A 13,725-nucleotide genomic window follows, 5' to 3' on the forward strand; every position below is an offset into this window, starting at 1 on the left:
GTCGGGCAGCGCCAACAGGCCAGCAGCTGTGCGGTCAGACGGCATTACATAATCGCCGACGAATACGCATTCGCTTCAGCGCGGGGGCGGTGTACATAGCAGAGGAAGTGCAACGGGGATTAGCCCTTGGCAGATAGAAATGGAGGAATTTCTACGTCTCCGAAGGGAGGGTATCCAAACGGTCAAGGACGATCCCAAAGCTACTAATAAGGGTTGTGCGGGCCGCGCCGCGTGTGAGCCTTCTCCAGGTTGAAAAACCATAGACTTGGAATCACGTACCTACTTGGATCTGCTACACCTCCCCTTCACCCAACACCTTGTCAACATGCCTCAAATACGCCCCGTCGCCGCACTCCCCGAGCCGCGCCTCCTCGACCTCAGGCAACAGCCCCTCCTTCTCGGCTCTCATCCGCCAACTCTCCCAGTTAATATCCAGCATCCGCCTATCGACAAACACCAGCCGGCCACCCTCTCTCAGCGCGCCGCAGAACACCTTGACCCAGTTCACCTCGCCATCAATCTCCCTCTCGTCCCTCTCCCACTCGCACGACTCCCACCCGGCGGGCCTCACATACCTTTTGCCGCTTTTCAGTCCCGCAATCACGAGACACTCGAGCCGGAGGCACTTCATCCCGGCCGCGCCCTTCCGGATCGCCTCTTCCTGAGGCTTTTCTCGGCCGTAGGCCCGTAGGTCAAGGAACAGTGTCTCGAGCTGTGCCAGGGCGCCCCATTCGACCTCGACCAAGCTCGCGCCCACCTCAATAAAGATCTTCATCTCGACTCCGAAGTTCGTGAGGGCGTTCCGCCGCAGGCGGAGCTGGAACCAGGGGTCCTTCGCGAAGCCGTTGAACATCAGATGCCGCGGCAGCTGACCCACCCCCAATGCCGGCCCGGCGGCGGGGCCCTCGACGCTCAGCGCATGTGCTGGGCGGCCACCCTCCCCAAACACCAACCCCCCGCCCGACATGCACTTACCTATCTCGTCGTCGGGGCCGCGCGGCCAGAGCTGCCGAAAGCAGCGCAGGCAGTTCCTTGCGCGATCCCGCAGAGCCCACTCCATCGCCACAGGGAACCTCTGCAGCAAGGCTCTCAAAACCCGCGGGTCCATTTCCTTTTTGGAGGGATAGAATGCGTGGCCGTCGTCGCCATGGTGGGCTCTGGAGTCCAACTTACCTCTCCCACCGCCGATGCCACGGGTGTAGACGTCTACCCGCTGCAGGTCGTAAATCTCGTTCACGGGGTCCGTGGCGTGGGCGCAGACGCCCCAATCTGGGACGAAGAGCTCCAGGGCGCAAGCGGTACTTACCGGGAGGAGCTCCGAGAGCACTCTATGTTGGAGTTCAACGGGGAGGGTGGCTAGGCGGTCAAGGGTCGATGCGTCCGCGGGGTCTGCTGCTTGGTTGGGGCTCATGCTGATGGTGTATAGGGGCCGGAGAGCCCAGAATGGATCAAGAAATATTCCCTGCTGGCAGTTAGTCTCCGGGGGACACTTTAAGTGATGATGTTGCGTAGCTAGTGAGCCATAAAATCACTCTCAGCAAAGTACATCCATCTTAATATACAGCGGATAATTTTCGACAGCGGGCCGCAACTCGGTCTGCGTCTTTGTTCTGCTTGCCAGGCCAAAACAACGAACTAGCCTAAGTCGAGAACAATGCCATTGAAACCTGGCCCTTGGCCCTCGAGACCTCGAACATTGCGGAATACCGAGGGATGTTCCTGCAAAGTCTGGGCCTAGTCGGGCTGTTCTGTTGATAGGACTTGACCACAGCTCAAGGCTCAGTCTTGTGGGTGGACGTCCACCACTACCTGAGTACACGTTTTCGTCCAGCCAAAAAAGGTGGCCGGAGGGAATGTCTTCGAAGCAGTCGACAACATGTTCGTAGTAACAAGTCTCCATATGAAGCAAGATAAATTTTCAGTATAATCCTGAAGCCCTATACCGGATGAGATGTTGTCTGGTATAACTCAAAGCCTCCCGGTCTTCTCCAGATATTTGATCAAATTCCCTAAATTCCCCATGTTCCTACATTCTTATACTTTGACTCCATTATCGCGAGGCCAGTTGGCGAAAACCCGAACGGTTAGCCCTTACCACTGTCCTGCGTTGTTCACCAATCAAGCATGTGCATAGAATATGCATGGAATACCAAAGATGTGAGAACCAACGAGCACGTTTCCATAAGATGCAGCACCGTCTTCATTATCGGAAAGTGTTCGGTGCTCGCTGGTCTTCAGCTAAGCTCGAACAAAGACTACATCCGACCTCAAGCCCCCGGTCCCTGCCCATCATCAGCCTAGTCCGACTTTGACTTCTTTGATAGCAACAATGCCACGGCCGCTGAAACGGCTCACCTCTTTGTCATTTACACTGTCTTGATGCGCAAACTTAATTCCAACTCTAGTCATTGTGTAGCTACCTGAGCTCATCACAGCTCTGCACTTCACTAAGTCCTCGTGATCCACCATCTCCAACCCCTTCGCCGCAGCTGCCTCCTGATCACCAATCCAAGAATACTCCGAAACTGTGTCCCAGACCTCAACATAACCTACCGTTATTATCAGTCAGTACCACTTATACTAAACTAGAAAAGAAGATGAACACTCTCCGTGTCCGGACCCGGAGGGCGCCCAGCTGGTACACTACACCGCCGACTCACCCTGCTCCTCATCGCCGAAATCGTTCTCGGAACCGCTCGCTGCCCCACCGCTGCCCCCAGCAGCATCGACTGGGACCAACCGGCCGGTCTGCGCCTCAAGATCATAAACCGACCCTTCATAATCGTCGTCAAGCGCTATATAGCCATTGCCCTCGTCCTCGTCCTCGTCCTCGTAATAACCGCCCTCGTCCCACCAAATATCCTCGTCCCACCCCTTCCGCTGCCCAATGTTCAAACACTCCCACCACGCCGCCTCGCCCTTCGCAAGCCTCTTCTCGCAAAATCTCGCCTCCGTGAGCAGGCCGAGGTCGACGAGGAAGTCGATGACGTCGTAGTTGGCGCCCTCCTCCTCCTGCGCCCACGCCAGCAGCCTGATGACGGCCATGTACTCCGCCGGCGCCGCGTCCCGGCTCCACTCGAGCAGCCTGCAACAGATGCGCGCCCACGTCGCAACCCACTCCGCGTCCAGCGTCCCCGCCGCCTCGCGGAACTCGACCGTGTTCATTTTGGTGTTGCGGCTGTTGATCCACATCCCGGTCCGCGGCGGCGTGTCGCCGCCCTTCGGCTTCTGGTCCCTGACGGCATGGAGGCTGTACCCGTCGAACTTGTAGTTGATGTGCTTTGGGATGAACCTGTGCCTCATTAGCTCGCCGATTTGGGCGGCCGTCATGTCGGCCCCCAAAAGATCTCTGACGCCCGACATAACGTCCCACCGGCGTGGCGGTACCCTGGGTTCCGGATCTTGCACATTGCCTCCATGGCTCACTAGGTGGCCCTCAAGGAAGCCCGGCTCGTTTCGCGTGTCTTCTCGCATCGTCCCAGGGACGCGGGGGTAGAGCCGGGAGATGGGCGGGGGACGGGGTCGGGGTGGGGCAAATTTGTCGGAGGCGGGATCGTGGTATTGCTTCGGCCGCGGCACCGGGGCCTTGTAGTTGACCGCGGGGAACCCAAACGAGCCGTCCGGGTCGCCCGATGACTTGGCCTCAGTGACTTCAGGGACGACGGCTTGATGCCGCCACGGCTCTCCTTGGAGCAGCGCCATGTCGTCCTCTTGATCCAGATCAATCTCGCGCTGCATCGCTTCCGGGCTCAGATCTGGTTCCACCGACTCACCCAACAGCCGATCTCTGCCGAAACACTTGACCCTCTTCAATTCCTTGGGGGAGAGGTCCCCGCGCGCACTACTGGATGTATTGGTAGTGAGCCTGTCGATGAGCACATCCGCCGGTCCCCGGTCCTCCCCCAGAGCCGTCATCTGGTTCACTCGACCGGATTGGCTGTAGCAGGTGATGGCACGCCACGGGGAATGAAGCCGGCTAATGAGCGGGTCGGCCGCCCACAACAGAGCAGCGAACTGCCGCAGCGTCCTTGCATCAATCCTTTCCGTCGGCCCTGCTCCTACATGAACGTGAAACCCACAAGAAGGATTTACACGGCATCGAAATTTGGTGGTCAGTACACTCACCGCAAGGCGAATCATGTCAAATGAAAGTTTCATGTCATACATGGCTGGCGAGGTCATCTCGACGCTTTGGAAACGATATCCATCAATCTTGTCCGCTTTGAGAGAGACGTCACTGACGATACGGAACGACGACATGATCTTCTGGCCGTGACTTTCCTGGACGGATCCTGGCACGACATGTTCTTTCGCGTTATGCACGGGAAGACCAGCCTCGGCCAGGGCACCTCTGATCTTGCCATACACCCAAGCTGTTGTTTCGTACTCGTCCTCTGGAACTACGACAAGCGGCTGCAGTTGATCCTTGATGCCTTCATCAGGATCAGGTTCTCCTTCACGCACATAGGCAACGAAAAACTCGAGTTCTACGCCGAAGGATACCCGTGGGGGTGTGATGGGCTTTTGAAAGTTGCTCATGGTATGTTGGGTGTTCTTGTATAGAAACGGGATATTGGGTGTAAACGTGGAGTTGGTATGGGTAGGGTGTTGTTGAGTGTGCCTGCGATTGGTCAATGAAGTGATGCCGGTCAAGGTTAATATCTGTGTTGTTAGAATCGAAGCGTCGTTTTGTCGACAACTGCGAGCTAGATATAAATGCATATCGCAGAATTTGCAACCAAGAGCCTCTGCAACACTAAAGACAGAAACAATGCCCACACTCTTCAGAGGCGTGTCTATGGGAAACAGAGAAGATAAAAACAATGATAACGCTGGCATGAGTTCTTTGACTTTCTTTGTTGTTAACGGTGATGAAAGACAATTGCCAGCGAAAAGCAGCGAGACAGACTGATAGCATGTAGCATACTTATGCAAAGGAACCATCAAAAGATGCCACAGCTCCATTGTCGTCAAGACTGCCAAACAAGGAACTGGAAAAACGAAATCAAGACGGGCGAGGGGGCTTGGGAGAATCAATTCTTCATTTCTTTTGTCATCGTTTTGACTGTCCTCAATCATGCCTAAAACGCAAAATGCAGAGCAAAAGCAACATTGGGTGTCTTCGCCCATCCCCTGTAACGCACAGACTCCTCCTCGAACTTCAAAATGCCATACAGGTGGGAATATCCATCGTCTCCATCGCATAATTCCACGTAATTCCTCGTCAAAAAAAGATTAAGATGCCGCGCGGAGAGCACGCGGGATCGGGTAAGTAGGGAAGGTGAATACAGAGAAGTGAAAAGGCTGCCCCAGATCCGCCATCACTGGTTCTGAGTAGCCGCAGTCTAGAGAGCGAACATCTAGATCATGTAGGCGAAAAGACCGATGGCAGCAACGGCGGCAGCGTTGCCATAGCGGGCGGGATTGGCAGTAGGGGCGGCGAAGCCAGTCGAGCTTGAGCTGGAGGGGGTTGCAGTGGCTCCGGTGTTCGCGCTGCCGGTTCCAGTGGGGGCATTGGTGGCGGCGGCAGCAGAAGTGGTGGTGGTAGACGCCTCGTCAGCCTGAGCATTGATGGTGCCGCACTGGGACTGGATGTTGTCGGTGCAGTTGGTCTGGCCGCGAGCGTTGCCGACGTTGGCATCGATGCAGTCCTTGAAAGCCTGCTCGCAGATGAAAGTGGGCAGCGTCTGCAGGTAGTATTCGAGACCGGGAGCGGAGCCGTTCGAGCAGGTACACGAGTACTCAAGGGTCGTCTGCAGGGTGGAGTTAGCACTGGCAACGGACGTCGGGAGGTTCAGAGCAGCCCATGATGGACAAAAGCGTTCAGCAACCAAGGGGAAAGAAAAAATAGGGCATCTTACGTAGTCACAGTCGTTGGTCTTGGCAGTAGAGTCGCAGAGAACCTTGCAAGTGTTGCGCTCACCGACACACCAGTTGGCTGAAGAAAGCGAATGTTAGCTTGGGCCTCGGAGTGGTGGAGTACCGGCTTGGCCGGCTCCAACGGCGATGGGATGTTCCATTGTCCTACCTCTTTGGGTCTCGGGGACGCTAGCGACGGTGATGTCGGCAGCGCTGAAGACCTTGCGCTGGGCAGAAACGGTAGCGACGGCCGACAGGGCCAGGACGGCGAGAGAAGTACGCATGTTGGCGGTTGGTGATGGGGCGCGGAGATAGTGGAATGTGTGGTGTGTTTGTTGTTGGAGACTGGAGTGTCTGACGGTCAAGCAAGCAATATTCAGTTCCCAGGGTATTGTAGACGGCGGGGTGAAGATGTTTTTTTTGCCTGATCTGTTTATTGGTGATGTTTGACGGACGTGGGCGGGAAAAGAGAAGAAGTGAGGTCAAATGGATGGGCGACGTGGGCAACGATGTGGTTTTATTACGAGGCAAGCATGTAGCAAGAGCAAACGGCAGGCGTTCCCACGTCTCCGGCCGCACTTGACTTGGATGCGGTAAGCGCAATGGGGGAGAGTGAGTGAAAGTGCAGGTGCCAGTGGCCAGTTGCAGGGTGGCTGGTGGAACAACAGAAACCGCACCTTCCCTCTTGCGAACATGAGAAAGGCAGGCAGGGCACGGTTTGATTGCAATGCCTGTCCGGCCGGTCGCGTTTTTTTTTTTCTTCCCCTCGCTCGCTTTCCATGTCCCTTCTCTTTCCTTCCCACGATGCCCACCAGGTCCCAGTGCGTCTAGTCGCAGGTGCAGGTCTTGGCTGCTGCCCACAGACAAGGTGTGTGTGGCTGGGATCCACACATCGCAAAATCGGGTGGGGGAGAGGGGAAGCGACCAGGAAAGGTCCTCATCTAGCGTCGCGTTAGCGTGTCTTCTCCAGCGTGCCGCCGGATGTATACAATGTGGGCTGCGGTACATACATCCTGGGTGGTGTTGCGGTACTGCGTGCGTGTATCCAAAGCACGTTGAGAAATTCCATTGTTGATTTTCTCATGGGGGAAGCGACACCGAGGCGCAACCTCTCGATTCGCACAGACGGGCTGTTATCGGTAGGGGCGGGTCGTCAACCGACTGGCCGGGGTGATACGTACCTCTGCTCACCTTAAGCAAGATGCACTATTTGTCCATGACGGGAGGTTCTTCGCCCAAGCAGAGTTAGACGGGCGCCATCCCGCGAGTTTGGCGTGGTGAGATTTCGTTCAAATTACAGCGCAATTTCATACACTCTCCCATCGCAACCCGTCTCATAAGCCAGCAATTGCAGAGGGCCCCCCCGAGGTGGGTGCTATTGGTGAACAGGCATAGGCCGCCCTGGTCATGGTGCCTGGCCCTTGTCGCTTCAGACTTTGGGGACTGAAACTTTCGCCAGTCCCTCGTGATGGCCTCATCCGCGTCGTCGCATCTTTTCCGCTTGCTCTCCCATAAATAACGTAAAACAGTGTCTGTACTACAGGTCTTGTTCATGCCAACCTGATGCTCATCCCTTTTCTCGCACCGCATCCGAGACGGCCGGTAACGAATTGAAGAACTGGACTGGACCGGACTGGATTCAATTGTTCGTCCCTGGTTTCCTTCCGGGCTGGTTCCTCCTGTCTTCGGGAACACTGTGAACGGCAGCTCTCCGCTGCGATAGGATGGGGCCGTGGGACGGGTATGCCCAATGACCCATGGTCGCAGCGCCAAGCGTTGCTACAATCACATTCCTCGCGGTTTCTGTCTCATGAGGAAGAAAGGCGAGGGGGAGAAAAAATCTCGACCCGGCGTCTCCTCAGATTTGAAGGCACGGGCTTCATCTCGGGCTAACACTCCCCAACACAGCTCCACCTTCCGCCTCTCTTTCCTTCTGACTCCTCAACTTCCTCCGCTCCTCGGTCTGCAGAGACAACGCCAGACCCAAACAGGACTAGAGCCGCAGGTACACTAGCCACAGATATGCAGCTTCGCTATTGCCGTGGGCAGGGAGACTTGTACCAGAAGGGTGAGGTGTGGGGCATGGGTATCTATTGCCAATCAATTGGACGCAACGCATTTCGCTGTGGCAGCCGTTCCATTTGCTTTCCCTCCCCTTCCCTCCCCGTCCCCGTCCATATATGCATACGGACCATCATAATAACAATACCTCGGGTTTCCTCACGCGAGCGAGCCCCCGACTAATTCACGACATTTTCTCCGCAACGCTTATCCGCACCGCGCTGCGCTGCGCTGCTCTGGTAACATCCTGTTCAGCCGAGCCGTCGTCATCATAAACACATCCAACTCGCCCTCCGGTAGGGCGCCATCTTTTATTCGTTACGGCGTCTCACCTTTCGAACCCAACATCACTCTCCCCGCCCCTTCGCACCTCGCTCGCATCGTGTCGTGCCTCTTCTTGGCGTTATTGGATTGTAACTTTTCCATTTCGCCCCCTGCAACACTCTTGTGCCATGTCATGTTTCTGCTTGCGAGCCCCTTGCCTTCAAAGCATATTTAGCAGTGTCAATAGGCAAAAGCATTTGATCATTACATGGCAACTGTTATTGGGCCTTGAAAAAGCCGATATCTACATGGGAGCGACCTTTTCGGTCGAACCCGGATCCAGTTTTATACCCTGCTTCAGGTGCCTTACGACGACTGGGGGGGACACCTTATCGCCCACCAGTCCGGCGTGGGCGGACGGTTGTGCCCAAAGCTCCAACACCGTTGCGCGCCCACCAGACAGTTGCGGCGAAAAGAGGCCGCCTTGCAGCTCGGTCAAAGGCCGGGGCTGGAACCAAGACAACAAGTCTCTCCTAAATTGGCAAAGCGGCCAACCAGTACGATGTTGTAGTGGCACCCGTCCAAGGTACGCACGCCGTTCCACCCGTGGCACACTACGGTTGAGCTGCCTCCCACGGTCTTGGACGCGGAGCTACCGCGAGCTTGCTGTCCAATCACCGTGCCCAATTCCATGCCGAGCTTCGTAGTGATCGTCATCGACAGCCGTAGTGTAAGCTGTCTGTGGCACAGCGGGAGGGGGTTGACCTTTTGCGCTCGTCTGCCAGGCCTTTCAACGATTGCCCTCTCACCAATTGGACTTGTTAATTAGCACGCAACAATACCCGTCTGCAACGTTTTGTGTCGGTTTGGAAAAGAGGTCCTTTCTTTTTTTCGTCAACTCCCCCTGCCTTCCATCCAAGGTTATTTCCACGTCAAATTCCAGTCCAAGGCAGACATGCTGTCAGTATCATCACACTGACTCTGCCGGCCCGCTATCACATCGAACCACCCGCTCGCGGGCGTCTGTCCGGCCATGCATGCATGTTCTCTGCGTCAATCAGCTGCATCCATTCCATTCCAACTTAGCCCATCCCACCACCACCAGCCACCCCAAGCCAGCTGTACGCATACGCTTTTCCTGCAGCATTATCAGACGCAGTCTGCAGAACTAGCCTAGCATTGCACCACGTTGCCTATACGAAGTCTGCTTGTCTGTCGCCGCCGCTTCGACCCCGCCACCAAGCTTACGAACACATTGACTACCGTATTGCCCCGTCTGTACTTGCTTGGCGCCCTGTCGAGTGGCATAGGTTATCAAGCCTTCTTGGCAATGTGCGCCTTCTTGGCAGTGTGCACTTGACAGAAAGCCAATACTGCGAGGCGTGACGGCTTTCCAGGCTGCTCCGAAAGCATCATGCGGTGCGCCTGCGAATGTGCAAAGTTCCTTCAACATGGGGTTTTCTGAATTCCATCATTGGACAAGAAGGGATCTTCGCGGCGCCATGCAGCCGCCCCGAACTTGACAGGCCGGGGTTGTGGGGGTCCGGACGAGGGTCTCAAGGTACCGGGTCCCCCGTGCCGCGTGCAGCACCGAGACGTCATATGCTATTCACTCGGCAATCCACAGCATTTTGCGGGTCAATACTGCATTCTGGAGCCAATGAAACATCCCGACCTCACAACGTATGGGCGAATCCAGCATACTTGCAAGGTGACTTATGAATTGCCTTTCTATGACTTCTTTGAACTCGGGCCACTGGGTGGCAGGAAACGCAGACCTGACAGGTACGTGCCGGCGCCAGTGACATTTGCTCGGAAAGCAACTGGCACGCAAAACTAGCCACATTGGGCGACTGGCTGTGTTGCAATCTTCTTCGAGACGTCATATGCGGTTAGGCTCTTTCTACAACAGGCTACGCACCGGCCTGGAGCACGTCTTTCACGATGCCCTTCCTGCTGCTGCCATCTTCGCGTCCGCTCTTCACCCATCGGTTCCAGGCTGCCAGCTGCATACACAGCCCTTCCATAGTTGTGCACTTGGCCTGGTAGCCCAACCCACCGTCCTCCACCCGTTTGCGTGCGTCGGCGTCGTTGATCAGGGCGTTGATGGAGCCAGCTACGCTGGCCGGTTGTAGCATGTATAGCGGCATGTCGGGCTCCGAGAAGAACTTTTGCAACAGCGGCACACGCCAGAGCAAAAGACAGTAGGCCTCTATGCAGTGTGCGATGAGCAGCAGCATCAGTGGTGGCGGGTACTGTATCTGGAACGGCGTCACGCTGACGGACTCTACAAGCGTGTAAAAGTCCTTGAACATGGGAGGCGGCCCAGCGTCCGTGACCAGGAACGGCCGCGCAGCCACCTTGTGGGCGTGGGAACCCAGAAGCGCGGCCTCGTACTGCAGATGCGCCATGGCCACGTTGCCTCCATGCACCCAGTTCTGCATGAAGGGCGCGGTGAAGGTCGGGGAGCTGGGCGTGCGCACGGTTGCGCCGACAAAGTAGTCATCCTTGTGCCCATAAATGGAGTTTCCCGGCCGCACAGCTCCGGTGCGGAAGCCGCCCTTCTGCAAGGGATCTTTGGGGATGTCGTTTGCGCTGCAGACGAGCCGCTCCGCCTCGGCCTTGGTCTTTGCGTAGTTGGCGAAGAACTCCTTGTGGGGACGCACCGGCTTCTGGAAGTCGACTTCGTCCAGGACCTGGACGAAGTCTGTCGGCCACGGCTTCCAGGGCGCGTTGAAGAACTTGACGGGTCTCAGCGCCACGCTGCAGGACGAGGTGAAGACGAAGACGTCGGCACCTGCGGTCTTGGCGGCGGCGAGCACGTGGGCAGTGCCGGTGGTGTTGACGCGGGAGCAACGGTCGTAGACCAGCTCGCTGCGCTCGGAAGGGCGGATGACGGCGGCGGTGTGGAAGACGGTCAACGGCAGGTGGGCAACGGACTGGGGCCACGGTTTGGCGAATGCGGCAGAGGCCGACTTCTCGGAGGATATGTCGGCCTGGGCAAAGTCGACCTTGGACACGGTGCCCTCGATCATGTCATCGCGCCCGGGCTTGCGGAAGTCGACGATACGGATGGCCTCGGGGGAATGGCCGCGCGCGATGAGCTGGATGACAATCTGCCCTCCGACCAAACCTGCACGCAAACCAGCCAAGGTTAGCAACGTTCACATGCACCATGCCGAAGAAGGGGGGAAATGCACATACCAGAACCGCCGACAACAACATAGCGCCTGTCCAGCTTTGGCGGCAAATGCGGCGTCCAGTCGATGGGCTGTTTCTCGATGCGCTCATAGGTCTGCTTAATCTTCTCCGGCGTCCATCGCTCCGGCGCAAACCGCAGGGCCTCGGCGGGGGTGCTCGACATGGCCCGGTTGACCTTCCAAAGGTACAAGAACACGGCCGCCGCCAAGCCGAGTACGGTTCCGGCTGTCCAGGACACCAATGCCATGATGATCGATGTTTCTCCGCTGCGTTTTCGGTCGGTGACTTGTGGTCTTTTTTCCCGTCCTTTCCTCCGGGTCTGCTGCCCTCGTGGGATCGGCACAGCCAAATATTTGCGACGACTTTGACGAAGAGTGAGGGGCAGTGGAAAAGACGCTTTGTTTTCCGTGACGCAACGCTAAAGGAGGGGAAGGGGAACCCAAGAGCCTTTTATGCTGGCCCTCTCAAGGCGTGGATGCTGAAGCCAGTCAATGCATCAACTCCACTGGTCCTTGCGTAGATGCCATTTCGTTCGAAGTCACCAGCGGTGGGCCACGGGCCCACGGACCAGCTTTGACTTCACCAGAGGTGGGGAGGAAACATTTCACGTTGTGGGTGACAAGACAATCTCTCTTCCACCGGACTATTGGACATTTCCGAAATCTCTTATTCGTATTGCCGAGTCGCGTAGCGGTAGTTGCAGCACTAAGTGGCTCCCATGTAGGAGAAAGCGCTACCTTGTACTCGAGACGGGGGGAGAGCGCAATCCCACCCGAGTCCCTGGCTAGAACGCCGTCCGGAGCAAAACTAAGGTGAATGCAGGGCGCGGCGCCGTCCCGCGTGGATGCTCATGTGGAGAGCTGCTTGCTTTGGGCCTTGGCGCTAATTGGCCAGGCTTGTTTTCTCCCCGCAAATGCGAATGATGCTACACGAGACGTGCAGCGAGGCCGGGGAGGGTGGGGAGAGGTGAGACCTCGGTCAGAACCTTATGACGAATACAATTATGGGCTCGCGCTTATAATCGGTGGCTAGGTTGTTTCCCTCCCACAGTCTGGCTGTGTGTTTACTAGGGTTTAATATAAGACTCATTAAGCGGTTCTATACGAAAGCTGCATTTGAGCCTTAGTATAGGGACTGCTCGGTGAGATCGAGGTTCCCGAAAGTGGCCCTCGGACTAAAGATATTGGGTTGGCGGTCTTGGTTGTAATCAATTCTTGTATTTATATGATTGCAATTGGGGTTGGCACGAGACCGTTCTGTTCAAAATCGAGCAAAGGCGGTCGAAGAGTTGTCGTTGTCTTTGCAGGCATAGACCATACCGCAAGACGATGACGATGACGATGTCTTGGGGGCTCCTCCTGTTTGCACCCATCAAGATTGGCAAGTTTATTTAAAAATCCAGCACGGTGTTGAATTTTCCCACACTGCATGTTGGATACGTGCTCTTCATGCGACTTTGTTCCCACGAACCCCCACAGCTGTTACAACCACATTCCACCTCAGTGGTGGGTTTGCTCCCTTTTCTGCGGGCTAAAGTTCTCTTGGCAAGTCCGAGTGACTTTGAGATTCTCGCTTCGTTAGTCTCGCATGTATTGGCTGCATCTAGATCAAGGTAGTTGCCGGATGCCGGGTATGATTAGGCCGAATTGACACGAATCTTATTCATATCCTCACCAGCAGGTGAAAGCCAGCAGCTTTTGTTTGTTTCGCTCAGCTTCTATTGAATTAGGCTGCCAGTTTGTCGTGGGAAGGGGTTCTTCCAGCTGTTAAGTAACCTTCTCTGCTTGGAGTCAAATTCTTCTCTGACGCTATGAATTCATACATATAAATATATTAAGTTTCGCCTTCAGATAATTTGTTTGAAATCTGAGAGAGTGATAAAATGATTCCACCATTTTGGCCAACGAGGTTTTGCGTGCTAGGGTTTTTGTTGCTGGGCTATGATGGGTCCATCTTCAGAGGCTCTGTTGTATCCGCTTTGTTGCCCAGCAAATGACTGGAGGTTTGGTTCTGGATTTCCTCGGTGGTTCCAGGCAACTTTCAATGAAATGCTGGCTTTCCAGCCGGCATATTACCTCCTGTTCTCTATGGTCTCTTACATGTTAACACGGGACACAGTACGTGTCACCGTCTTTCTGGCAGCCGTTCCGGATCTGCCAGAAGGGGTAAGACTGTCGTGGGAACGGGATTGATCCCGGAGGGATCGTGAGATGTTGCGAATAGAGGGTCAACGTAAATCAGGCAAATAGAGCAGAAAGGACTAAACAACACAAGCAGTAAAGTGAAAGCTAGGTATAAGCAAAGTGATATCTTTAAGGTTGAACCCCCCTATAGGTTCTA

General features: G+C 55.7%; 4 protein-coding genes across 4 annotated transcripts; all 4 read right to left on the reverse strand.

Moving 5' to 3' along the window:
- Positions 1-292: 292 nt before the first annotated feature.
- Positions 293-1,411, reverse strand: EsH8_VI_000484 (uncharacterized protein; the record flags this gene model as incomplete). Its single annotated transcript, XM_083271737.1, has 1 exon — positions 293-1,411. The coding sequence occupies one exon, from the start codon at positions 1,409-1,411 to the stop codon at positions 293-295; it is 1,119 nt and encodes a 372-aa protein (XP_083126911.1).
- Positions 1,412-2,643: 1,232 nt separating this feature from the next.
- Positions 2,644-4,539, reverse strand: EsH8_VI_000485 (uncharacterized protein; the record flags this gene model as incomplete). The annotated part of the gene is made up of 2 exons (XM_083271738.1): positions 2,644-4,014; positions 4,126-4,539. 2 exons carry the CDS (start codon positions 4,537-4,539, stop codon positions 2,644-2,646), a joined length of 1,785 nt encoding a protein of 594 aa, XP_083126912.1.
- Positions 4,540-5,360: 821 nt separating this feature from the next.
- Positions 5,361-6,143, reverse strand: EsH8_VI_000486 (uncharacterized protein; the record flags this gene model as incomplete). Its single annotated transcript, XM_083271739.1, has 3 exons — positions 5,361-5,753; positions 5,862-5,938; positions 6,029-6,143. The coding sequence occupies 3 exons, from the start codon at positions 6,141-6,143 to the stop codon at positions 5,361-5,363; spliced, it is 585 nt and encodes a 194-aa protein (XP_083126913.1).
- Positions 6,144-10,097: 3,954 nt separating this feature from the next.
- On the reverse strand, positions 10,098-11,632 carry EsH8_VI_000487 (uncharacterized protein; the record flags this gene model as incomplete). Its single annotated transcript, XM_083271740.1, has 2 exons — positions 10,098-11,317; positions 11,389-11,632. The coding sequence occupies 2 exons, from the start codon at positions 11,630-11,632 to the stop codon at positions 10,098-10,100; spliced, it is 1,464 nt and encodes a 487-aa protein (XP_083126914.1).
- Positions 11,633-13,725: the final 2,093 nt, after the last annotated feature.

Source organism: Colletotrichum jinshuiense, chromosome 6 (genome assembly GCF_051148585.1).
Source record: "Colletotrichum jinshuiense chromosome 6, complete sequence".
Lineage (NCBI taxonomy): Eukaryota > Fungi > Ascomycota > Sordariomycetes > Glomerellales > Glomerellaceae > Colletotrichum > Colletotrichum jinshuiense.